The sequence below is a fragment of the Neolamprologus multifasciatus genome, chromosome 18, assembly GCF_963576455.1.
Source record: "Neolamprologus multifasciatus chromosome 18, fNeoMul1.2, whole genome shotgun sequence".
Taxonomy (NCBI): domain Eukaryota; kingdom Metazoa; phylum Chordata; class Actinopteri; order Cichliformes; family Cichlidae; genus Neolamprologus; species Neolamprologus multifasciatus.
The window spans coordinates 12,821,248-12,847,991 of record NC_140456.1 but is presented as its reverse complement, the minus strand read 5'-3'; the positions used below and the strand labels follow the sequence as shown (position 1 = coordinate 12,847,991).

The 26,744-nt window shown below is 39.3% G+C and overlaps 2 protein-coding genes across 4 annotated transcripts; one reads left to right on the top strand and one right to left on the bottom strand.

Moving 5' to 3' along the window:
• Positions 1-660: 660 nt before the first annotated feature.
• On the top strand, positions 661-20,748 carry LOC146497461 (epidermal growth factor receptor substrate 15-like 1). Of its 3 annotated transcripts, none has more exons than XM_085141421.1 (23): positions 661-905; positions 1,345-1,386; positions 1,536-1,625; positions 1,726-1,773; positions 1,867-1,962; positions 2,143-2,208; positions 2,309-2,434; positions 2,531-2,590; positions 2,672-2,956; positions 4,175-4,332; positions 6,744-6,909; positions 8,408-8,493; positions 9,981-10,053; positions 10,303-10,464; positions 10,952-11,149; positions 12,043-12,207; positions 12,469-12,580; positions 12,706-12,845; positions 13,088-13,148; positions 14,540-14,625; positions 14,898-14,964; positions 16,410-16,534; positions 17,735-20,748. In XM_085141421.1, the coding sequence occupies exons 1-23, from the start codon at positions 879-881 to the stop codon at positions 17,879-17,881; spliced, it is 2,586 nt and encodes an 861-aa protein (XP_084997547.1). In that variant the 5' UTR covers positions 661-878; the 3' UTR covers positions 17,882-20,748. The 3 variants fall into 3 exon arrangements, with proteins under 3 accessions (XP_084997547.1, XP_084997548.1, XP_084997549.1); XM_085141422.1 differs by lacking the exon at positions 16,410-16,534 and adding an exon at positions 17,282-17,298 and having other exon boundaries at positions 663-905; XM_085141423.1 differs by lacking the exon at positions 16,410-16,534 and having other exon boundaries at positions 665-905; positions 17,735-17,876.
• On the bottom strand, positions 20,380-22,830 carry klf2b (Kruppel like factor 2b). The gene is made up of 3 exons (XM_085141424.1): positions 22,480-22,830; positions 21,361-22,273; positions 20,380-21,230 (listed from the first exon to the last, which is right to left on the bottom strand). The coding sequence occupies exons 1-3, from the start codon at positions 22,549-22,551 to the stop codon at positions 21,055-21,057; spliced, it is 1,161 nt and encodes a 386-aa protein (XP_084997550.1). The 5' UTR covers positions 22,552-22,830; the 3' UTR covers positions 20,380-21,054.
• Positions 22,831-26,744: the final 3,914 nt, after the last annotated feature.

Here is a 26,744-nt window from a genome sequence, read left to right as displayed (position 1 = left end):
TATTCATACTGTGAAAGTCACTTCATGTCAAGGAGACCATACATGTTAATGATATCTAGAGCCTGCTTCATATCTTCCCCAGAAAAAATTCTGGAGAAGTATAGAAAACGCTAGTATTTGGGGGCCTGTAATCCATGTGTCTTTGGGTTAACTACAATTACACTTCACCTAAGAATATATATATATATATATATATATATATGTATGTATGTGTGTGTGTGTGTGTGTGTGTGGGGGGGGGGGGGGTTCTGAAATGTAGTTCACAAATAGCCATGGAAATTATCTGGTGTGAACTTAAAAACTGAAAACAAAATGTGTTTGTAAACAGTAACATAAGTCTTCATAAAATCTGCCTGTTACTTTGTATGATTTTTGGTGTACCACATCTCGAAAAAAAAAAATATATAAGACAAACTATTTAGCGTCAATCCAGTGACTGCATTAAACTGAATGTTTTTCTAATTTATTAGAGACCTTAAAGGACACTAAAGCTTGGATTTATGGGCTTTATCAACTCGTGTATGTCTTAAATTTCTGTAATAGAGACGCAGCAGCGACGTCATCCCTGTAAGACCCACGTGTTGTCTGCAGCCAATGAAAATGTAAGACGTTGTAGGACCGGGTACTAGGGGTTAAAAAATGCCGTGTAGTCCCAAGTAAAGTTGGACACCTGCTGACCACACATGCAAACGATCCCAGGCCTCTAGGAATGAAAACCTCATTTCATTTTAATAGGATTCAAATTTGCGCAGTTGCTCTGCAGCTCTGACAGGGGCGCGGTGTCCACACCCACCGGAACCGCGGTCCCCGCCGGTCCCCAGGCGCTCGCGCCCGCTCCCTTTAAGGACTCTGTGCGCACTCCCGAGACACCAGGAGATATGGCGGCGTTCATGACTCTGAGTCAGGTAACAACTCCAAACAGCTCAAGAAAAGTAATAAAATTTATTAGAAAGCGTTAACATCTGACAGCGACAGCGGTTATGTGATCTGACTGCTTTAGGTCTTCATAAGATAGGGTGAATATAAACTACTGTGAACGCTTTATTAAGCTTTCGATGTCAACTAAGTTGACAGGGTTAGCTAGGTTAGGATAGCAAAGTTAGTGTACGCTTTAAAGGATGAGGAAAGCGACTGCTGGCGAAGACAGTAATGAAGCTAGTGTAGAGTGTGGTGCTGTCGAAAACAAAACACGACTAAGTGGCAACTAAAAAAAGATGGCCTTTACTTTATGAACTAAATATGTTGGAAGTTTGTTGCCATTGAAATTAGCCATTCGTTTTCTAGCAACTTAATTTAGTATATTTGATGCTTAATACACATTCATTTGTAATTTGTTTCCTTCAGTTATCAAGTGGAAACCCAGTTTATGAAAACTACTACAGACTGGTAAGGTCTACGTTGTTTGCTGTTGCTCCCCCCCTCACTTCAGATCATTTACTGTGCATTCATCTCTGTATGATCTTTTATGTAACCCATTCTTAAAGACACTTCTATCCTCTGTATCCTCCTGGTAACTTCCTCATGATTCTTTACAGCTCGACCCAGGAAACACAGGCAAAATATCAGCTGGCGATGCAGCTCAGTTTCTTAAGAAGTCTGGCCTATCAGACAACACACTGGGAAAGGTGGGTAACAGTGTCACCTACAAGTACACACAACACACAGTCATGTATTTAACCTAACTAAAATCTTGTACCTTTGCATTTATTCATGTACGTATTTTAGATTTGGGATTTGGCAGATTCAGAAAGAAAAGGCTATTTGGACAAGCGGGTAACGCAGAATTTCTTTGTAAATTTGACGGTATTGTCGTGCTGATGCATGCAGAAAAAACAGGATTTGTTCTGCTTTCTTCCTCTTTTTTAGGGTTTCTTCATAGCTTTGAGGCTGGTGGCATCTGCACAGGGTGGAAATGACATAAGTCTTCACAATCTCAACCAAAACTTAGCTGCACCCAAATTTGTAAGTTATAATTACAAATAATAATAATAATTATAAATAACTCCAAAGAACTGAATTAATCAATAATGTTATGGGAATTATTTCTGTGGACTGTATGAAAACTTCATTATTTAGTGTCTTAGAAAATGATAAGTTGATGCATTTCATTTCACTTTGTCTATTTCTTCTTTTTTCTTATAGAAAGATACAAGCAGCCCATTACTAACTGTTTCAACAACAGCATCTGATTCACAGTGGGCCATTAAGGTAAAATGTTATAAGGTTTCAAGAACTGTCATGAGGATATCACAAAAAAATGGGCTTGTCACCTAAACTTGAGTTTGTTTGTTTTTTCTTTATTTCCCAGCCTGATGAAAAGGGAAAGTTTGAGGGAATTTTTGAGAGTCTGTTACCTGTGAATGGCCTCCTCCCTGGTGACAAAGTCAGGCCAGTTTTGATAAACTCCAAGCTACCTCTGGATGTGTTAGGAAAGGTGATGTCAAGTAATACTATGCAACCTTTTTTTTTTTGATATAACTGTAATTTTAACAGTTTGTTAAAATTGAGCACTTACTCATTGTTTGTGCAGATTTGGGACCTAAGTGATGTGGACAAAGATGGACACTTGGACAAAGAAGAATTCACCGTGGTAAACTGTGATTCTGTACTGACATATTATCTGGGTTCCCTTCTTTATTTGTAATAATTGGTTATACTTTCCATTTTACAGGCTATGCATCTTGTGTATCGCACCATGGAGAAGGAGCCGCTCCCCACTAGTTTACCCGCTTCCCTTATCCCCCCTTCTAAGAGGAAGAAGACTGGGGTTGGACTTCCTGGTGCTGTTCCCGTGCTGCCTGCTCTGTCTGGCCTTGGAACTGGTCCAGCTCTTCTCAAAGAAACTTTACGCAGCACTTCTCCTCTGGTCAACACTACTCCCCTCGGCACTGTTGCTCTCTTTGGCTCCGGTGCTGCCAACCTTTCTCCAAAACAGTCCTTTAAGTCCAGTTCTCCGGTATGTTGCCTCACATTGCTTGTGTGGACAATATTATTAGTCGAAGATGCGCAAATGCCTCTTTTTGGCCGTTGAGTCATGTGATTAAACCTAATATATAATATCAATGTAATGGACAGCACAGTGATGTTGCTTCAAAAAGTTTCCCCTCCTAGGGTTGGTCTTTGCGGAGGTTGCATGTTGTACCTTTACCTGCATACGTTTTTGAGTCCTCCAGTTTCCTCCCACAGTCCAAAGAGAAGCATATTGTGTCAATTGATGATTTTAAATTGGATAAGTGCATACAATTGAAGCACATAATAAAGTGCTCTCTGAAGCTGATGTTGGTGGAAAGCACGTTGAATGATCATATCAGATATGACCATGCATATCAAACGAATGGTCACATAACTATTCGTTTGATGTAATGAGGGAAAAATCACTACATTTGTTTTTTGTTTTTTGTTTTTTTTCTTGGTTCTCTCTACGTGTCACAAGGTCAGATTCTTGACTCTTAAACAAGCTAGGTTGCCATGTATTAACTGTCTTTTGTTGCAAATGGGTAGACTTGTTTTGCCACATTGTTCTGAGCATTGTTCAAAGGCCAACCTCTCTCTACCAGGATACAGCTTCAGGGATTTCAATTTTGAAGAAACAGGTTTTCTTGAAAGTAACGAGTAGCAATACTTGTACTACCTTTGTACCTTGACCACTTGATCAGTTGTTATGTTGTTCTGTCTTTTTTTTGTTTTTTGTTTTTTAAATTCATGGCCCTTTCTGCTTCTTTAAATGCTTTATCCTATATTTTGTTTTTTAATAGTTTGTTTTTTGACAGAAATAAAATGCAAGGTATGCATTTCATCTTTCCTTTTTTTTGCATATATTTTTTGCATTTTTTATTAGCTTGATTAGTTACAGTTTTAATGTCTTGTGTATGTTATACAGTTGTGTGAATGTTTGTGATAGGGCAGTGAGAAAGCATCCTGCATCCTACAAATGCAGTTCCATCTAGCTGAGGACTGTGTTTTGTTTTTTGTTTTTTTTGTTTTTTTGTTTTTTGGGGGGGGGGGGTTGTTTTGTTTTTACTGATCTGTTTTAACCATTCCATTGTGCAGATTCACAAATTCCTCTTGTTGTATGAAGTAAACCTGTCTGCACTGAAGAAGATCTGTGTGTTTGTTGTATACTGAATGCTGTGTTCATCATTTCATATCACACAATGCCTTCTGTTGTCTCTAGCCGGCGGTGAACTGGGTTGTACCAGTGGCTGACAGAGAGAAATATAAAGAAATTTTCAAGAACACGGACACTGACAATGACGGCCTCGTCAACGGCGGCGATGTCATCGAGCTCTTCATGAACTGTACGCTCTCCCAGACGATGCTCGCACAGATATGGTAAGACCACAGCTCAGCTCAGACATATTTAGAGATTTTGTTTGTTGGGGGTTTTTTTTTGTATGTTGTGAATAACATGGTCCCAAAGCACTACAGTGTAAGAAAACACAAGCAAATTACATTTTCTTCATTACACCCTCACAGTGGCTTTTAAATACAATAATTCATATATGGTTGAAGTGCAGACTTTTAGTTTTCATTCATAAGGGAATCAATAAAAGTATTACATTAATCATTATTAGGATAAAAATCCTTTACATTTAATGACTGCCTGAAGTCTAGAACACATGGGCATTGCCATATACTGTCTCTCCTCCATTGAAAACCTCCGCCAGGCCTTTACTGCAGCCACCCTTAGTTGCTGCTTGTTAGCAGCTCTCTATGCCTTAAGTTTCGTCTTCAGTTACTGAAAAGCATACTCTGTTGGGTTGAGATCAGGTGACTCACTTGGCCGTCAAAGAATATCCAATTTCTTGCCCTTGAGAAACTATTCGGGCTCTTTTGCAGTTTGTGTTGAGTTATTATCCATTTGCGCTGGGCACTGTGTTGCTTACACATTCATAAAGGTGTTTGATTGTATGTGTACCTCCTGGAGAGTGTTCTTGATTTGGTTATATGAAAAATGATGGGTCATTTCTCATAACCATAGAAATAATTCTGTCATCATGAACTTCGGGTGTTCCTGAGCTTTCATTTGCATTTCTTCTTATTAGGAGAGAACAAGTTTGTGGATTTGACCAGTCCTAAAATTGTTGCTATCTCTCTGATAGGTTTTATCTTAACGTGTACATTTAAAATCCACTGTGTTGGTGTCACAAAAACGGTTTCATTGTTCAAAAAGTTATAGACCTAACTCTTTTCGTTGCCATTGTGTTAAATTGGTGAAGATGTCAACATTTTCATACATTTTTACACTTGGTCCTGTTTTGATTCAATTCAGTTTTGACGCGGTCAGAAATATTATAATTCTGATAATTCCTCTTGGATGTATACTGTTGAAAGAACTCTCTAAACATTGTAAGTTAAAAATGCATCATTCCAAATTATTTGACTATTTCTGTGCAATTATGAAGGAGGTAAAAAAAACCAAAACAAACAAACAAACAAAAAAAAACAGAACTGACACGTGTGAGACATTATCAGAGGTGTAAGCATCACAGCAGATGCCTTTGTGTCAACGTAACTGAGGTTAAAACAGAGAAAAATGTGAAGGAGATTTTCCTGGCCTGATCTTTTATAGCATATAACCCCCCTGAAAATACGCTGCAGTAGATCAAAAACTAAAGAAAACCACGAATTAACATGTGGACATTACCTGTACAAAGACTGATGCTGCTGAAGCAAAACAGAGCAAAGTTACAGTGGTTTTATCACTGTCGGAGGTTATTTTGGGGAGAGAAAAAATCAGAAGCTGACAACAATGTATACAACAGACTGGTGCGTAATAGGCAAGTGAATAATGCAGGAAAATAGAGTTTTTTAATGGGAAACTGGTCTTGAAGTATAGAGGTATATTGGTCATAGAGTAACGAAGCCTGCAGTTCAGAATCTGTCAGATGTCGGCTTTCGGCACTCGACATGTCCATGTATGATCTGTCGGGTTAACGAAGCTTTGTTTACATCTTTTTGCAAAATCCGTTTACCTGCTCTTTAATCATTTGCTGTTTTAGCTGTTTGGCAATTGTTGAAATGTTTTTGTGAGCTTTTAGCTGTGGTTCTGGCTTTTATGGCAAAATACATTTATATTTAAAAATTAATTTTAGGATTTAATGAATCAATATCAGATTATTCAAATTAAAATCGATTTGAATGGGAAGTCGATTTTTTTTTCCTCTTTTTTTTTTTTTAAAAATACAAACATAGTCAGGAAGATTCTCCCAGATAAAGCTATATAGCACCATCTTGTGGCCACTTAAAATTAGATTCAAGAAGTTTATTGTCATATACACCGCAAAACACAAATGGTTACAATGAGCAATGAAATTCTTACTTTGCAAGTTCCCTTCACACAACTAAATACACAAATGACTAAAAAAATTAAATACACCTAAGAATAGAAAATAATAAAGTAAAGCTAATGCTGTTTACACAAGAGTAGGGTGTAGTTAAAATTTTAAAAGGCAGTGCAAATATTAAAATTGTTTATATTGTATGAAGTTGTATTATAGTGTATATAAATGTTAAAATTTTTGTTCAAATCATCTGAGTTCAACCAAATGACTACATTTGGTCTAGAGAAGTGGAACAGAAGTGTTTTAAAAAAGATTTAAAGGATGCTTACTTAACCAGAATAAAATGGACCATTTGTCCGTGGTAACCACTCAGTGGGGATTTATATTTGTAAAAAGTGCTGATATTATTGCTCAGAAGTATGTAATAGGGTGAGAAAAATGTCTCCTCTTCCTCCATAGGGGACTTGCTGACACAAAACAAACAGGCAAGCTGAACGAGGAGCAGTTTGCTCTAGCCATGCATTTGATCCAACAAAAGGTCAATAAAGGCATCGACCCTCCCTCTACTCTCACTCCTGACATGATCCCTCCATCAGACCGATCTGCATCATCAGCTATGGGCTTTGTGAGTTCTGCCTATACCATATTCCAACCACTTCTTCATCTGTCGGTTTGCCAGTTTATTACAATTTGTTTCTTTTTTTACAAAGTGCTTTTTAAAAATTTGCATCTGTACCGTCAGCGTGTTTACCCTCATAACTTGTGCTATTTAAGTGGTTCTTATTTATTGCTTTCTAGTCCTCAAATGCAAAACCTTTTCTTTTTTTTTTCTTTTTTTTTTATTGTTTACAGTTTTTATTCTTTTGCCTTCTTGGGATCTTTTCTATCCTGTCTAACAGAACTATGTGGGGTTTGTCTTCTGTAAGACTAGAACTTGGTTCCTTTTTTAAGGTGCACATTGTGAGTAGTTGGGCCTTTGCCACAAGGTGGTGCTCTTGTTCTATTATATTCTCTCTCTCTGTTCCAAAGAGAAGGTGAACAATAATATGGGAACATTTAAAGTGCTGCCACCTGCTGTATTTTCATCATCACTGGCTTGAGATTTTTTGATCTTCAAGGAAACGAAACATAAGAGAATACCGTTCTATTATATTACAGAGGATATAATAGAACAAATAATTTTTAATATGAGTAGAGAAATGGGGCCACTGTTAAGTGGGCAATCAAGTAAACCAGCATGTAACCTTTTATTTAAATTTATCTGGGGAAAAAACATGAATTACCATTACCAAGAAGTTAGCTTTTTATTTTTCAATGAGTGTAAAAGTAAAATTTAATCTGTCTGAACTAAGTGGGTTTAAGCTTGACTGCCAAGGTGAGGAAAACAAATCAGTTACTCCAGTTGAGCTTTTCAGACCAATCATGCTTTTATTATTAATATTATTAGATTAATGTCGTCATTACAGTAAATTCTAAGAAACACAATTTAATTTAAATGCACTGAAATTCTGGGCCAATAACAACTATAAATAGGAAATGAACAAATAGCTGATGGTGTTGGCATCAGCTATCAGTTATATTTCTGTATTGTTCTGCTACTATTGTGTAGCTCTCATAGATAGTCTCCTATTTCAGGTGAAACGCGAAGCGTAAATAGATTATGTGTTGTCTTGGTCTGCTTCAGCAATTTTGCAAATTGCCCAATATTTTTGTTTAGGCCTCTTGATACGGCATGGGTCTGTTTAACAATGAACCGTATTCCAAAATTTACTGTTGCATTGAATTCTTTTAAATAGCCTTGTGTGCAATTTATGTATCGTCTGGCTGGCTTGCTCCTACGCTAACTGTGTGAGCTGTTTGTATTTCCTTCCTCTGACTTTTGTTTCTTTAGACACAACAGCGGGGAGCACCTCTTTCCCACTGCATATCACTCACATCTTCCCTGACCTCTTTTCCCTCCTTGTACTCCTTCGCCTATTAGAACAAATTCTTCGTCGTTCGCCTGTCCATTTCCCAGTCCTAATCAACTGTTTCTGTGCTCCCCTCCAGTCACCCTCATCATATCTTCTCTCCTACCTTTTTTCTCCTGTCTAACTCGTCTGTCTCAATGTCTCTTGCCTCAGGACGGTATCGGCTACACAGGGTCGACAGAGCAGACAGGTATCAAAGAGCTGGATGACCTCAGTAAGGAAATATCTCATCTGCAGAGGTGAGCCCACTAAACCCTAACTAGCAGTAGGGACAGTTTTGTTTCGCTTCCTGTGGGGAAAAAGTAGACAAGCTTTTAGTAAGGTGATGTTCTAGATCAAAGTTTTTTTCATACTATTGTACTGTTTGTATACAGGATGCATTGTACTCAACAGCTGTCAACATACTTCTCACTGTGTAACTCTATACGGATTGCTGACAAACATGAAAATGAATTGGATTAAATGGTCACAGTTGACTATACCTTTGTCGGTTTTTGGACTGTTAAATATATTTTTATTATCACAAGAGACATTAATACAATCTCAGCTGAAGTAGCATGCTGCTTTTTGATGCTACTTAATTTTTTCTAATGTAATTTGGCACCAGGGTTTAATATAATCATTACCCCAAATGGCCCAGAGTATGTTTAATTTAAAAAACAAAACGAACAAAGACCCCACACAAAAAACATGTTGGGCAACTTGATTAACTGGCTGCTGGCCTTTTCTGGCTATTGACAGCAGTCCAGGAAGTCATGGTCATGAGTTAACATTTGATGTAAATAGTTTTTTTCTTGCAGTCACTATTTTCACCCTATGGCCAAACACTTGTGGTGTAAGAAGGAAGCAACTAAGAGAATGTGTCAAAGAATGTGTATAAAGACTGCAGCGTATGGAATCGTTCCATTAGCATTTACAATTCAAAATAGATTTGTGCATACTGTAAAATACATTTATAAGCCAATAAAAAGTATTAAAAATTCATCTCAAGTAACCTTTTTTTTTTTTTTTTTTTTTAAACAGGGCACTTGATAATGCACCAACAGTAACATAGTCATAATGAATGTGCTGCAGAAGGACTATGAGCGAGTTTAGCCTCTTTTTGTTTAGTCTCGATGCATTAGGGTGGCTTGACAAAACTAGAAAACCACAGTCAGAGATAACAGATATCGCATCACGTTAGCGGTTTCAGCATTCTTTGTTAAACCAGATATTTGGCTGCAGGCTCTGTGCACGTTCACGTAAAATGGGGCAGTTGATGAGTCGCTGGAGATCTGTAGTGTCCGTATAAAAAATAAAATAAAATAAATACCAGTAAAAAGTAACACTGTAGCTGGAAATAACAGATGAAAGTAATTGTTGTGAATTGATTTCCATTACAAGCACACAGAGTGCATCAGTTCACATTAATGCATTTATTTTACTGCTCGGTGCTGATGCCCATTAGACTTCTGAAACGTTGAACTTTTTACATTTAAAACATTAAAATGAACAAACATTACTAGGTTTGTTCATTTCTTGTAAAAAAGAAATCAATGTTGGCAGATCATTTTGATTGAATATTTTAATTCTGATTTCTCTCATCCATTATGTTGCCTGCAAATCTAGACAGAAAAATGAAACACTGGGTATAATTTTTGTCATTTGCCTCTCTTTCGTTTGTTGGTGAGTGATGTCCATTTTATAACCTCTCTGCCATTGTTTGGCTCGTGTTTTTCATCTGTAGAGACAAATTCATCCTGGAGCATGAGATCAGAGAAAAGGAGGAGGCCCTCAGACAAAAAAACAGTGATGTGCAGGTAAGACTGAATAAAATAAAATAATTTAGTTTGCCTGGTTAAAGTTAAGTTAAAGTTAATGGTATTCATGAGTAAATTCCAGTCCATTTTATTCTACAATTAAAAAGTTGTCAGAAATACTTCAAATCCAGCACAAATTGCATAATTTTGAGGGGAACTGAAAGCTTAATAACTCAGAAAAGATCATGCCTAATAGCTATACTTTCTGCAAACACATGTGCCTCTGTGCGGGTTTTCCTTGACCCTCAGGACTTGCAGAATAATTTGGAAAGGGAGAGCAGCAGCTTGCAAGACCTGGAGTCCCAGAAGCAGGATGCCCAGGTACGCCTGGAGGAAATGGACCAACAGCGCTCCAGGCTTGAGGGAATGCTCAACGACATCAAGCAGAAGTGCCAGGATGAAACCCAGAAGGTTAGGGATGTGACACACTGAAGTGATGCGCATGTATTTCAGTTGAGAAATGTTATTGGATTTTGTGTTTGGCTACTGGTGACAGTGGTACACATGCATTTGTGGTTTTACTGTAGTGTAATCTTTTTGGTCTAAGCTGATAATGGTTTGGTGTCAGTGCGATCTCAGATATCAGGCCAGATGTCAAAACATTGGTCATCTGAGGTTAAGATTTATTTACTTGAAAGTGGTGAGAGTTAGTATTTTTAAACACATTCACCACAATAAGGTGTTTGTTTAGAAAGTCAGTGTAACTGCTTAAGAGGCAGCTGTGCATATTTGGCTTTTAGTTTGTTGGTGCAAGATTGATGTGAAAAAAATATGTAAGAAGTGAAGCACTAATTGCATTTAAAAAAAATTATAATTGAAATCTACAATTTCTAAACGAACAGCAAGCAGGATGTTGATCCTGCAGATATAAACTCCTTTCTTTCTTTTTGTTTGGAAGATTTCATCCCTGCAGAGCCAGATCCGCTCACAGGAGACTGACCTCCGCAGTCAGGAAGATGAACTGAGTCGCACCAAAACGGACCTGAGTCGAGTCCAAGAGGAGGAGGCACAGCTAGAGCAGAGATTGCTGTCCGGTCGGACTCAGCTGGACAGCATCATTAAGTCACTCAAAACCACCCAGGATGAGATCAGTCAGGTCAGTTTAGAGGGAACGGCAACAGGTTACTTTAGGATGTTGTGCCACTTCAGACCACCAAGCTCCATAATAGCAATGTTGGGATTAAAGATCAGGTTGGAAAGTGGGATAAAGGTCTAGATATCCAGTAATACTAATAATAACACTTTTATACAGAGGTAGAATTGAATTTATGCTTATGTACTAGTGAAGTTTCAACTAGTACATAAAGTTAAATTCAAGTTTGAATTGAACTTGATTTTTTTTCTTTTGTTTTTTAAATAATCATTTTTGAAGCAGACGTTTACTCTCTTATTCCTCTGACAGTCATATTTGTCATGCTTTAAAGGTACAAAACACCTAAACCGCTTACAGCCAGTTCTGTTTAGTGACTTTAATGTCTGGTGCATTCATCAGATTTGAGCACCATGTTTGTTTCTGTTAGCTGAAATAAATCCAGATTACAATCCTGCCTAAAAACGACAGCCAGCATTTCTACCCGAAAATTTGTTAGCCCCAGTTGATGCAGATTTGGTTACTGTTATGCTCCCTTTAAGTAGTGGAATTATTGTATTATTTTTTTGTATTTATTTTTCTTTTGAAGTCTGTTTATTTCAGTTGGTGTCTGGAAACCGTTTTCTTATTTCAGTTTAGTTTTTAATGTTTAAAAATGTTTCCTTTTACTTTTGATTTTCTTTAGTTTCATTTTCAGTTTTGGCTTTTTCTTTTGTCATGATACAGGGAACGTTTGTAAGGGCCAGAGGAGGTCACAGTATTTGTATTGTCATAGTGGAAATTATTGGTTCATAGACTTGTAGGAAGTGAACAGTGAATAATTTAAGTGGATAGATATCAGTGTAGTTCTTTAGAAGCATGTTGGTATACTGTAGATTGACATTCTTTGTGTTTTTTAGGCTCGTGGTAAGTTGTCACTGATTCAGGACAGCCAGAAAGAGTTGACCAAGACCATTGAGCAGTACAACAATGCTTTGAAAGAAATCAACGCAGGAAACTTGAGCAACCTGCCGGACCTAAATGAAGGCTTTGCTGAAAGGGAGGATGGAAGTTTCAGAAGTACGGTGAGGAGACCACAACTACCTATGAAGGATGATTCGTTCACAATACAATTTTAGTCTAAATCCAAGAAACTCAATTTTTCTGTTCTCTAATCATCTGGATTTTGTTTCCTTTGTTGTTTTGCTCTGGAGATGCTAGAGAAGTGCAAATGTACCCAGACTTGTAACGTGGAAGTTAATTTCTGGATGTTTTCTGGGTACATTGGTAAAGGGCTTTACTGATAAGATTGTTGCTGAATTGTTGTTTTCTGGATGGTTAATCAGGAGAGCTCTTTAAAGTCAAGGATAGCCATGTTCAGCAACAACAGTGCTGCCAAGGAGACTCGAGCAGACCCCTTCAAGATGGAGGATCCCTTCAAATCTGACCTCTTCAAAGGTGTGAATACTTCCTCAAGTCTCCTTATTTACTCCTTTTTCCGTAACGACTGTGGCTCTGTCAGCTGCTGCTTGCATTCAGTTTGTATCCCTTCTAATGAGCTTTTGGTGGTGTCCTTTTTCTAGATCCATTTGGAAGTGATCCTTTCAAAGAAAGCGACCCTTTCAAAGGCACCTCATCTGAAGACTTTTTTAAGACAACTGACAGGCCAGGCTTGTTTGGATCTGGAGACCCCTTTAGCAGAAAACCTGTACCTCCAGTCAAGGTATTGACTTCTTTCCCCCCCTTCCCCAAGTGATACTAGTTTGGAGTGCTAATATGGCTCTTTTAAATGCAGTGCGATTATTAGTTCAAGAAGATTTTCTTTTTTTGTGCTTGGAGATAAATGGAAAAGCAAACCAGAAAGAGATTTGTGGCGTGGTCATAGTGTGTACATTTTAAATGTGTTTGACTGAATTAAATCTCTTCTGTATTTTTTGTTTTTTCCCCTTCTTTTGCATTTGTCAGCCAAGTCCTTTTGGCAGCAGTGACTCCTTCAGATCAAACAGCCCAAAAACAAAGGATTCAGGTACAGAAGCAACATGGGAAGTCGAAGCACACTGATGGAGACTTTAAATCTCAAATTATTAAAACCCAGAATAATTTGTTTGCACATAGTCCCAGAGTTCTTCAGTTTAACATTTTTTCAATTCCACTTTTATTAAAATAGCAACCAGCTCATACCAGCAGTCATCTCAAGAACCGTAACAATCTGATGATCCCCTTTAATCAAGTACTTTGAGAGGCAAAACCCCCCCCCCCCATCTTTTATCTTTAACAGGAAGAGGCCTCATGTAGCTAGTTTGTCATACATAAGTTGGACAGGTTATATTTAAATATGTTACTCATCCTTCTCCATTCGCTGTTATTGAGATGATGATGTATGATCGTGTTTTCATGCACGAATCCATGCCGATTTCCACGTATAGTCATCCCTGTACTAATAAGAGCAGATTTTCCAAGCCTTTTACTGAAAATATGACTCTAAAAACAGACATCTAAACATGAGAACTCTCTTTAGTTGTGAAACCCATCTTAAAAGAGTCTTTTTGCCCCATTCTGGGTGACGTGTTAGATTTAGATTTTATTTTGGGGGGAGCACCAGGGGCAAACAATTTTTACTCACTGTGGCTTCAATTTTTCTGTGGTTTCGGGCTATTTTTAGTCGAGTACCTACACATTTAACTACTGACCAACTAAAAATACACCCCCACCCCCTGGAAAAACAGGAGGCTAACCGGAGCCAAGCATAACAGAAACTCTGTGACTGCTGGTCCTTCTCTACTAGAATACACTGCCACTCCTTTAACCAGTTCCCTCCTGCCTCTGTCCTGTCTTTATACTTGCTGCTGTTGAACTGCTGTGCCTCTTTTGGTGCGGAAGTTGTTTTAAGTTGGTGGCTGCTGCTGGTTGATGCTCTGCCGTGCTACACGTGTTTAAGATGAACACAGAGTCGACTGTAGACCTGAGCCGAGTTACTGTGCGCAAAAGAAAAACACAGATCCTGCACATGAACGGGTCTTTTGTGGTCGAACACTCACAACAAACATATTCTCTTACGATGTTTTGTTTTTTCACGGTGAAAAAATGCAGGGTTTTTTTTCATTAAGTGGCATACTGCTGAGTTTCAAAACAAGCCAGGCATGGTTATAGTTAACAGGACGCCAAATGACGCCCGATGCATACGTCAGGTTAAACAAAACCTCTGCTTTACAGGTTTTTTTGTAAAATGTCATGGAAAATTAAACGGTCATGCCACATTGCCTCTTCTGAAAATAGAAAACAGGCCCTTTCAGAATAAGCAAGATGCAGAGAGGATTTTGAATGTGTGGTTTGGGGCTGAACTTCATTATAGTTTCTGGCTCTTTCCATAAATGTATTCAAATGTTCCAAATGCGTTTCAATGTACTCTTGTCACAGATTTGTTTGGGAAAGCAGACCCCTTTGGAAGCAACTCTTTTGGAAGCAAGGGGGGTGGATTTGCTGACTTTAGTCAGATGTCAAAGGTAAGCTCTGGAGACTTGAAGTTATGAATCAGTTGCACCATAAAGCATAGTTTTCCACTAAAGCTGAAGAAAGCCGTGCTGTTAATTTAACTTTCATCGTGACTGAGGTCTTGTTTTTTTTTTTTTTTTTCCTTCCAATTTATCACATTTCTGAAAAGAGTCTACCTTGTATAAGTCCAGAGGCTTTACATCTTAGCTGACATTTCTGTTGGGGTCATCGTTTTGTATACGGTTAATGGTTTTTCTTTTCTTTTTGTCTTGTGTCTGAGAAGAAGTCGGACAATCCTGTGCTCCCAATCCCAAAGAAAAGTGTGCCTAAGAGGCCTGCACCTCCCTATGGTAAGCATCGAGTTTATTCATATGTATATCTATATAAAATAACATAAAACGTGTTTTTGATGAACTTGACTGTGCATGTGCAGGCATGGTGTTCATAACTAGGAAATAGAAATGGGTCAGATCTGCTAAACAGATCACACTTTTTTTTTTTTATGCCAGTGATGATGGTACATTCTCTTTACTCATATGTAACTCAAAATAAAAGCATAATAACTTTTGGGGGTTTTCACGGCGAGTAACTGTCCTGTGAAATAAGGATTTGATGCTTAACGGTGGTGGAAAAAAAAAAGAAGAAAAAAACAACTTCCCTATTGAGGTGCTAGGGTGCTGAGAACATAATTTCTTCTTTTGATTTGGTAAACAGGAAAGCTGCTGGCAGAGATACGAGTCCTTTAAATGATAATGATGTTATTGAGACTCTGCCGCAGTGATGTGTTAAGATATTCTTGTGTACAGGATAAGGAGCCTTGAGAACAACTTTCTCATCCTTTTTTTTTTTTTTTTTTTTTTTTTTTTTTAGTGGTTTTGTTCGTGTTGTTTTTTTTTATGCACATGTGAATTCACACATTACCTAGAAGCCATGCCCAGTACATGCCCTTCCGCTGTGACCTTGCACTTATTCTTGTAGCAGAAGCATCAGCCTGGGAAAGTTAGTGTTCCCCTTTACCGCACAGAAAAGGGTAGAGATGAGTAGCCACGGTTTGTCTTGAACTAGAGACGTGCTTCACGTGTGATGGGGAAGTGAGAAGTCCACTCTCACAAACTGTGGGCACCGTTGACTTTCTGTATTACAAGGACAGTTGCTCAACAGTTAGAACTTTTAATATTTTTTTTATTTAATTGGATCTATTCTTTTGCAGGTGTGTTGCAGCAGCATTTGTAAACAACTCTAATAATGCTTGTTTTTCTTTTTGTTTTGTTTTTTTCTTAATCAATTCTTTTTAATTTGACAAATCAAAGAATTAGTTTTTCGGAAAATTGAGCCCTTGAATTTGCAGGAGCAGCCTGTGCTGCATTGGTGCACAAAGTTCGTGAGATAAACAACATTCTCACTTATTAATAGTACCATCATTATAAGAAATGTGTGCTTACTGTACACAAGGGTGTGTCCATCTTTTACAATTGCAAGTTCCAAAAAAGCAACCGTGTGCATGTTTAAGCTTCACTGCATCAGTGAGCTGTACTGAAAAAGGTGTTAACCGCATTTTTTGAATCAATGTGGCTTTCCCCTGGGTAACTACTCTGCTTGCATGAAGCTGTTGGCTTCCTGTGAATATTTAGTGGCAAAGTATTATGCGTTAGCCTTTAAAGTGTGAGTTCAGTTTCCCAAGGGGGTATCGGTGAGAAATATCTCTAATGAAGATGCTAACAGCAGCATTTTCTGTCATGTTGAGTTTTTTTTAAATATATATTATCTTATTTAAATGTCCTTCCTTCTTTGATAGGTTTGAGTCCATCAGAGCTGCTCCAGAGCGTTGGCTCCACAGCAGACGGTGCAGACTCTTTCTTTACGACACAGTCGAGTAAAACATCCAAAGATTATCCTATGGGTTTTGCAAATTTTGCATCTGTAAGTGTAGTGTACTTGCTGTAGAGTATCTTTGCCTGCACAAGCTGCTGATCTCATCTCGATCTTTAGATTGCTGTGTTCAAGCCACAGAGGTGTCAGCTCTGTGTCATTGGGCCTCGTTCTGTTAACGCCCCAAAAGCAGTGTGTTCAGAAGGCACTCAAAGAACTTTTGTGTTTACTGGCTGTTAACTAACAACTGACAGAACATGTGAGAGCTTTTCAACTACTTGGTTTAGAAGGAGAGTAAATGATTGCATGACTGAGTTGGACAGTCCCTCTGCTGGTCTCTGTCGAGTTATAGATTGGCTCTGTGCACCTGGTAAAGGGGCTTGCATGCTTGCTGTCATCTTTGACTTTGCCTTTGAGAGGAAGCGAGGATTTATAAACTCATAGTTGGCGAGTTCATGAACTTGCCTGGTCAGGTATCACTTGAGGAGCATTTTTCAAGTCTCGAAGTGCAAGCTAAAGGCTTATTCGCTGTCAAAGCATGATATGCCTCAAAGCAGAGAATAACAGAGTAAATCTTCCCCTTTATGTCCCACCTTCCGCTTATTTGCCATCTTGTATAGCCTAATGGCTGACTGTGCTCTCATGTGGAGAGGTGATGCATGGCAGCTTTTTGTGTCTGGTTTGTATCACTTGACATGATATGTATTTATTTTATCCCTCATGCCAGCATGACTTTTGTGAAAGGGATTTGTGGTTTTTATATCGAGCTCTGTGTTGTAATTTTTGTTTTTCTGCCAGGATCTGAACATGTTAAGGTAAGACTGTATAAAGGTGTGCTTTTCGATTCTTTGCATGTGAAAAACCTGTCGGCAATGCATAATCTAAGTAAAGTGATTCTCGAGCATAATTATTTTCCTGCATTCTTGCATCCAAACACAGAATTTGGGAAATGTGACCACTGATTTGTTGTAGTGGAGCAGCACCTTCTTTGCTGTCTTGTGTGATGTAAAAGTGAAATCTAATTGTCTTTAATTTGCATTCAACTTTTGATCAGTATTTTTCTGTGTATCAGATCATTTAGCTAAATAATACAGTTTTTTGAGAATCAGCCCAACTAGAAACGCTTGATTTTTAGTTATTTATTTTAAATTTTTTGCATATTTCTTCCAGTGTTTCGTCTGTTGTGTCTTATTCGACTACATTCCTGCTTTTTATTGTGCACATCTAATGTTGAATGTGTCTCTGCTCCAGTTTGGAAGTGAGAGCGAGCAGCTGGAGTGGGCCAAGCGTGAGAGCGAGCACGAGGAACGGGAGAGGTTGAGGAGGCTGCAGCTCCAGGAGCAGAAGGACCTGGAGCTGGCCATCGCTCTCAGCAAGACCACCATGCCAAACACCTGAGCAGGCGTGCTCCAGCACAACTTTCTGTCCCCTTCACTTTTCCTTACAGCCCGCCGTCTACAGCCTCGTGACAACTGTACCATCATTGGCCCGACATGACTAGCACCCCCTGTTACCAAGTTGTGCAAGAGCCCAGTGTTTCTGCAGCTATGACTGTACTTGTGTTCAAATGACTCCACATTTAGCTACTAGTTAAGGTTCATTGCTCCCAAACTATGTGGAAACTATAATCAGGGACAATATGGAGGCACTTGATTTAAGCCTTGCTTCATCCTCCAAGAACATGGATTTAACGCAAGCCAAACCGGCAGGGTACTCGACTACTACAACCTATATCTAACTCCATATCTGGTTATGGCTAATCAGCCTTACCTTATCCAAATTTGTGGGGGCTTTTTTGAAGGTAAAATAACATTTTAAAAATATTTTTGTTTTATTTAGAAACGAAAGCAGCTAATTTGTCATGTATGAAGTGAGATACATCCTAAAACTGTTTTTATATTGCTCAGAAAAATCACAATGAAAGTCGAAACATTTGCTCTGCTGACATTCAATTGACTTTTTTCAAATTTATTTTTTTTGTTTTTATTTTGTTTTATTTCATTTTTTAGGAAACCTCTTCTTTTAGTATATATAGTTATACGGTTTTATTTTGAGCTTAACCAAATAAAAGACGGGGGAAAAAAACTCCTTCCTTCCTGTCTTAAACAAGGTATGAGATCATCAGTAGCATGATTTAGATTCTCATTTTAAATGCTACTAGTGTTTCTGGGCATTTATGCTTTCATAGCTAATATTTATATAAGTAAAGTGCATGAATTAAAAGAGTACTGGAATATATTGGAAATCCTAAAGATGCTAATGATAATCATTACGGTCTTCCTTGCCTGTGAACCCAGCTCTGTCCACTTGGAGCGCTCTTCCTCTGCGAACAGCTTGTTTGTCAGATAGATCATCATTGGTTGCATTGTTGTAACACCCAAATAGCTCCCTGCAACTAATGCCTCTATTAAATGGAAGAAGTGTAAACCTCTCTTGTTTATACTGGTGCTGTTACACCTTTTTACTACTTCTGCTATTCAGCCAAATCAACCTTTTGGATATTTATTATTTTTCATATGGATTTGTGTTATCACTGTCTAGTAACCTAGTGGGAAGACTTTTCTGCAAATGGCCTGAATTATTGCATCCTTGTAATCATACAAAACACTAATCAGGTTTATGTGGCACATAATGTATGCACTGTTATGTTCCAGAGCCTACTGGACATGCACAGAGTGACGGCGCCTTATTTGTCAACACGTTAACACTGTAATGTGTAATTGCTGCACATTATGTATATAACTTTGAAGTAAAGGTTTGAGTTGCTCAAAACTGTAAGGACTTTTAATTGAATAAAAGTGATTTTTAACACCAAGCACAGAGAGCGGTAGGTCTGATTTCTTAAATATTTCCACAACCGCATAGAAAGAAGTGAGTCAGGTGTAATTGCAAAATTTATGTTTCAATGGTAAACAAAGAATGAATATACAGCAAGTGGCCTTGAGAAACTGGTGCTGAGCATTGCATAGACTTGTTATGAAGGGGGGGGGGGGGGGGGTTAGTTTAATTGTTCTTGTGATGCTTCTTTCTAAATCTAGTTCTTGAAGTAAAACTAGAGTGAATCGAACATTGATTGTTTTTATGTCTTAGAAGTCTGGTTTGATATTGGAACAAAAAAAGTGAAATGAGAATGACATATTTGCATGTACTGGGTAGATATTTTTGGCCCAGTGTGTACTTCCTCTTTTTTCGTTTTAAAATATGATAAATTTCAGTGTCGATAAACGCGTTTGAACTCTGTTTGCATTTGCGTTTTATTGCTGCAGGTGAATTTACTATACAAAGTAACTGAGTTACACTGATTCAATTAAAACTGTTTTATTAAGTTTTTAAAAGACTAAGCTTTTTAGAAAAGGCCATCTGGCTTTTATATATGCACTCAATGCACTCTTTGATGCGGGCAAAACGACTGCTCACTGACACTATGCAGCCATAATGTGCACGGACTTGGATACTTTGAAACTGTAGTGCAGAGTGATTGTGTGTAATTGTAGTATTAAGGCTCTTTGATGTCCTACTATAATTTCTACCCATCAGAAAGGGAGTCTAAGGGCTCCCTGATGAGGGTTTGCTGTGCCCCTCTGTCCAGACGGCTCCTGGCTCACTCTGTAATTATGGAAATGGAGTGTTTGTATTTATAGGCTAAGCCCACAAGCGGCTGCCCTTCTCTGTCTTGCAGCTGCAAAACATCACAGTGGAAATCAAGTGCTCGTGTTTTAAAATTCGATGTACAGTTTAGAAGAACTGATGTGACAGTCCGCAGGTCTACTGCACCTTTTTACAAGCAGTTATGTTGAGTGGCTGGATGTATCCAATAAAAAAGAAATGTGTGAACAAATTTAAGGAATGAGTAAGCACGCAAGCGAAGTAAAGACTTCTCAAGCCAAAAACTTCAGTTCCATTTTTTTTAATATTTACAATAAATACATGATTTACAGTATAAAATCCAGGTACTTTTTTTTTTATATATATAAATTTAAGTAAAAAATAAAGCACAGGACATCAAGCCCTGATAGTGTACAGAGGGGCTGGAACCAAGAGTTTCACACTGAGATGGACAAAAAGCATTTAAAAAAACAACAAAAAACAGTATAGGCCATTCAGACATTGAGGCAGTTTAAATAAAACATTGTCTTTGCACATATTAGGCAACTGTATGTGCATTGCACTCCTGTCAGCAAGAACATGTACTGCTTTTTTGGCCATGTCTTCTTTCACAAAGAGGTTTTTTTTTTTTTTTTTTTTTTTTTTTTACAGTAGCACAACACAGAAAGGCACTTTTGTGTCAAACACAGCATTCCAGTTCTGTCAAAGGAGAGTAGTATATACAGGGCCAGCCCCTTCTTGGTCTGCCTGCTCTAAAGCAAACAAAGCTTTTCTAAAGCTTAAACAACCAAAGTAGTACCAGCTACGTTATTAAACAATAACACTAAACATTTTTTTTAATTCAATATCATAATATGCGTCTTTGGTCATGTGAGGAATATTTTAAATAAAAAATACAGTTGAAATCGTAATAATAATAACACAACCCACCCCCCCAATCGCCCAGAGTCCTTATGTGGGTTACTTCACATGTGTCTCTTCATATGAAGGGCCAGGTGGTCAGACCTTGAAAAGGCGCGCTCACACAGGTGGCACTGGAAGGGTCTGTGTCCGGTGTGCTTGCGGAAATGACGGGTAAGCTCGTCGGAGCGGGCGAATTTCCATCCACAGCCTTCCCAGCTGCAGTGGTACGGCTTCTCACCTGCGTGGACAAAATTTGAAAAAAAGTTTATTAGGCTGTGCTGAAACGGAATTTTGTTTTAATCAATGCGCTGCTCTGTGCGTAACTGCGCACTTAAAAAAGATCATAGCATACTTCAGCTCAAACTTACCGGTGTGAGTGCGCAGATGTGCCTTCAGGTGCGAGCTCTTTGTGTAGGTTTTTCCGCAGCCTGCAAACGTGCAGGTATGCGTGGCTGTGCGCTTCCGTGGCCACGTGCGCCTGCCTCTTTTGGGTTTGGACTCCAGCAGTTCGAGGGGAGATGAGGGTGGAGTAAGCATCACCCTCTGTGCGCCCGGCTGCAGGCTGAGAGCTTCATCATACATGCCAAAACCAGCATGTGGAGCGTGGTAGGCCATCTGCATCTGTGGAGCCTGAGGGTGGTGCTGGAAAGCCACAGTTGTGTGATATTTCTGCTGAAAGTTCATGGGCTGGCATAACTGTCCCTGACAGTCCGAAACTCCCTGGTCATTGGGACTCAGCGGCGGGGTCATGTTGCTGGCCGCTCGGGGAGAGATGGCCACTCTTGGCTGCTCAAAGGACATCATGCACGAAACGTTGCCTTCTTGCTTGATTTTGCTGCAGCTCTGGGGCACCATGCCCATTACGGGACCATAACTGTCCATTGGTGGCTCGACTTTGATGTTCTCCGGGCGGGGGAAATGCGCCGTGCTGGCATAAAATCTTCCCTGAATGCTGGGGTTGCGCGTAATGCCATAGCTGTCTGTTCCTTCGGAGCGGAGTTGTTCTGTCATGAGGCTGGCGCCGTACGGGGGCGGCGGGGAGCGATGGTCGTCTGCTGGGAACGATGGCATAGAGTTTCCAGTCGTGTACATGTTGGGGTCGGCGGTGCCCAGATAGTCCATCGCGCTGTCTGAGCCAGTTGTATTGGCGAGAATAAAATCCAGATCCAAATAGTTACTCAGATCCTCGTCTTCCTTTTTGTTTTGATTGTCCAGGTTTTGTACCATTTCAAGCATGGACCAGCTCGACGAGACCAGTTTGTCCATCTCTCCCTTCCATCTCTGCAGGAATGAGGAGAAAACAGCAGATGAGAAATAAGCGACTGCAAAGTTTTTTTAGAACCAAAATATATATTTATTCGAAGCAAATAAATTACTCTTACATGATATTTATATTATTACAAGCAGAATCAAAATCACGGATATTTAAAAAAACAAACACACACAAAACACATACACACAATTGCGTGACATTGTTTCAAACTTACATTTTCCCAGGGTTTTTCTCTTTGGTTTGAGAAAGTCGAAAATGACGGTAGCATCACTCCGGATAAGGCCATCGTTGGGTAAAGTAATACAAGTTTCTCTTGTCAAAATCGTGCTGTGTTGAGCGGCAGCCGCGCAGGGGTCTGTGCGCCTATTTCACTGTCGCTTCTCCACAGTTTCACATCAAATACATGAACAAGTTTAAAAGTGGTAGGAGGTCCTCCGAACCTTATAACCCTATTCCGAGCGCGCCTGGCCAATTGTGAGAGCTCAGGAAACAACGTAAAGTTTGGTAAATTTAGCGCTTTATAAAGCAGCTCGCGCAGACTCACTGCTCACTTGCGTGTGACAGGCAGAGCGGCTCGCACCAAGCCTCTTTGAAAAGGGCGGGCCCTAGCCCGGCCCCTCCCACATTGTGACGCAAGATATTTGAAGTTTGTTTTTTTAAAAATTATAAACACGCTGTATAGCAACCATATATACTTACGTAATAATCTAAAAAGAACAAGTACAGTGACAGAAACTGCTGGAGGCAAAGCCGCACCAGCAACTTAAAAATAAAGGCTGTCAGTACTCGAGTTAATCACCAGGACACAAAGGAGATGTGGCTTTCTGATGAACAGTAATAAAAATATAATTAGATTGGAATTAGCGGGTTCAGCTCTGGAAAGAAACTGAAAGATTTGCCACGAAATAAAAAAATATATGCTGGATGTGGCATGCATTATTAATTATTATATATTTATTATTTTCTGATCTCGATGCCTCTATAAACCTCTTTCTTTCACACTTCCTCGCGCACTGGTCTAAGAGCCTCCATTAAAGGGGTTTCTATTTAAATAAACACGTTTTTGTTAAACTTATAAGAGCTCAGTAAAGATACGTGCAGTGTAGGTGTCTGTGCCGGCTCATTATCATTAATGGTAGATGCTTTTTGTTCTCTCACAACGGGCCTGTCTAAACAGGCGCCAGGGTCGCATGAAACTTTTCCCCCCCTTTTTTGAGGGGGGTATTATCACGCTTTGACCATTCCTGATATAAACGTCATTTAAGCTAACGTCCTGTTCACATGTAAATGGCATAATTGGGGCTACTGGTTTCGATTGGGTTCACATTTGCATCACAAATCAGCGTTAGTGTTTGTTGCTGCTTCGGCCGAGAGATTTGAGGTTTTCGCGGCGAGGAAAGGGGGATTGTTTTCTGGAGGAATCCGAGGAAGTCGTCTGGCTCCAGAGGTCATGAAGACAGGCTTTCTGCAGGGTACGACTCCGCACTTTTTTGTGCCACTTTTTCCCAAAGTGTGATGGAATTAGAAAGATTGGTGCCTAAACTTTATTCATTGGATCCAATTCAACATAGAATAGTGCAATGAAAGAAGAGATTGTTTTAAGAAGCACGTGTTTTATTAAATGTCACACTGAAGCACGATTAGTGGAGGCAATTGGGGATGAGTAATGATTTAGATTACCTGTAAGCAGCCATTTATCTGCACGTGAAGCTGATGTTAAGATAGTTTTTTTGTAAGTTTAATGTAGACTTGTTATTTCAGAAGGAAAGCTTCCCTCTAAAATGCAGCACAGAATAAGTCAAATAAACCTATGCAACTCCAAGATAGGAACCTGAAGTACACACTATATTTTAGGTACTCTCCAGCTGTACTTTATGTAGGATTTAACCTGAAACCCCAAGAGAGATACACACCTCATCCTCAACCTCAGCAGGTTAAAAAAGCGCAAAAGTACTCAGTGTGCCAATGACCTGATCCAAGTCAGCTTCTAATGACAGATACACCACCTCTCATCAAGCTGTCATGTCCACCACCTTCACCAGTAAACTTTCAGCTGTGAGGTTTCCACATCCTGAGCCCTGTCAGCTCTGTGTGTTCAGTGGAAAGTGCGTCACACAGAAGAAGTCCAGTAAGGCCAGAGAGGAAATGTGTTTTTAGAGGCAGCGCAGCAGCCGGCCTGATGTCTGAACCCATGACCGCTGTTGTTGACCCTTGCTCTGCGCCGCGAGCCTTTTTTTGCTTTGCTACTAGTGAGAGTGAGAGCAATCTCACTTCCTCTCTTACTCAGCTACCTTTACTGCCCTGTAATGCCTGATAGATTACATTTAGGCAATTACCAAAGAACTCAAGGTTGTTAGAGACATTGCTTAAAATCTTCTTGCACCACTATGTTTAAATTCAGAAACCTTATGCAAGATTTGTCGCTCTGCTAAAGCCCACATATGAAAAAAACCCCAACAGGCTGTCTCAACAGTATATTACACCAGTGCCATTTGAACTTTAGCATTTTCCTACATGCTTTTGTCTCACTTAAAGGGAGCGCTATTAATATTTGCCTTCTTTCTAAGAAGTTTAACTTGTAAAAACAAAGAGGCTAAATATTTGTGTTTTTATGGCATTTTTGTGGCTTATTATTTAATGGTTTGTTGCAGTGACTTCGACATACATTATATATGTCTCATAAATGTCAACAGATTCCTTTCAGGACACTTGAACAGGGGGAGTCTGGGATGAAACATCAGGTTTTTCTACCCACTGAGCCACAGCTGCTGATTTTATGTTTATACAAGCTCTTGCTCAAGGTTTGTATTTATAAAAAAAAAAAAGGTGAAAAAGACAAGAAGGTTAATTTGGCTCGTTTAATTATCTGTAAATAGCCCTGAATTTGTACTGTATCTATTAAATAACCTCTACCTGAAGCCTTTTACAGACTTACTGATTCTCACAGTGCACATTTTAGATACTTTGTTTCAACTAACACAGCTTAATAGGAAATCTTTGACTCAACGATGCTGCACCTGGCGGATTCAAAACCAAGCCAAACATGACCGAAACGTTTATACGCGAGCAGCCCATGCCCACGTTAAACTTCACTCAGCGTGCACTGGTCTGTGAAGCAGAGCAAATTGATGTGAAAGGCAACAAAAGTAGTTGGCATGTCTTGTGGGAATACTTCGTACAACATTTAGGAGATGGGTTTATATTTCGTTCTGAGCTGTCACTTCCTGTGGAGAAGTGTGCATACCCGAGGAGAGAATTTCATTTGAGCGCACCGGGCAAATACTCATGCTGGACATACGATGGGCGGGACACTCTTATGACTGCAGCAGCCCACGTAAAAACATCTCTCAGGTTGCACTCAAAGATTTGTAACAAGTTCATAAAGAACTGGCACTCAGTTGATCCCTGTGGGGAAAATTGCCCCCACGTGCTTTCCACTCTACAGAGGTCAGAAGTAAAAAAGGAAAAACAGGACAAATATCTTGGTTTCAGTGCACTTGTCATTAAAAGCGCCGTCTCTCTTGGAGTCAAAGATTGCACTTTCAGCTCTTACTGCAGAAGAGGAACCACTAAAGTCATCATATGGCAGGATTAAGTATAGATTAGTACAATTTCCAGCGAAGCCTCTTTCCCTGAACTGAAATTTACACAATAGTTTTACAATTGGGCAACAATGTAATTTCACAATTGTTCAAACTATTACTGTTGCTGTCTTATCTGTGCTGTGAGGTGTTCAACTTATCAACAGGCTGTCATGTTTCTCAGGAGTAATGAAGCTGCTGACATGTTGTTGCATTAACAGCAGCAGTCGTTCTGTAAAATCTATTCTTTTCTCTTAGAAAAACTTTCCCACGTAGGACTGTTACAATACTGTTGAGAATTTTAAGCATCCTCTTTTGTTTTTGTCCAACATGCTTTTCAGGACTTGGTGTAAAATAAAGACGAGCTATTTCTAAAGAGAACCTCCCATCCCCGTGCAGCCAAAAATGGAGAGATCAAACAAACTACAAAGTGCAGTTTCACAGAGAGAAAGCACAAAAGAAGAACGAGACAATGCTGTTCTGCGAGAACATGCTCGACCTCAGCAGAATAATACTGTACACATCATGTCCGCGTCCAGTATTTCTTTGAGTGTGGAAAGGCAGATAACTTTACGGGTTTCCCAAAATGCCAAGTTTCTGACAGAATACAAATGGGAATGTTAAAAACAACAAGCATGAGGTTTATTAGCTCATCACGCTGATGTATGCTTCATGTTCTCCATGATGAAGCTTCATGTTGTCACTGCCGAAATTGTTTTGGGCTGTTTAACTTAGTGACATGAGCACAGCCGTGCATAGTGTTTATGTCACGTCTGCAAGTGCTTCATCACCCGCACTGGGGATTTGCCTTACTGCGTTAACTTTCATGGAAAAACAGTGTGTAAGTGTGAGAGAGCGGACTTGGCGGGCCCGCTCCGACATCCCGACTGGGCGAGAG

What these genes read in the sequence shown, in the direction of transcription:
- LOC146497461 (XM_085141421.1), top strand. Translation starts at nt 879, where the DNA reads ATGGCGGCGTTCATGACTCTGAGTCAG. An exon ending in ATTCACAGTGGGCCATTAAG is followed by an intron (nt 2,209 to 2,308) that starts GTAAAATGTTAT and finishes TTTATTTCCCAG; the next exon opens with CCTGATGAAAAGGGAAAGTT. An exon ending in CCTTTAAGTCCAGTTCTCCG is followed by an intron (nt 2,957 to 4,174) that starts GTATGTTGCCTC and finishes TGTTGTCTCTAG; the next exon opens with CCGGCGGTGAACTGGGTTGT.
- klf2b (XM_085141424.1), bottom strand. Translation starts at nt 22,551, where the DNA reads ATGGCCTTATCCGGAGTGATGCTACCGTCATTTTCGACTTTCTCAAAC. An exon ending in GAGAAAAACCCTGGGAAAAT is followed by an intron (nt 22,274 to 22,479) that starts GTAAGTTTGAAA and finishes TCATTCCTGCAG; the next exon opens with AGATGGAAGGGAGAGATGGA. An exon ending in ACATCTGCGCACTCACACCG is followed by an intron (nt 21,231 to 21,360) that starts GTAAGTTTGAGC and finishes TTGTCCACGCAG; the next exon opens with GTGAGAAGCCGTACCACTGC.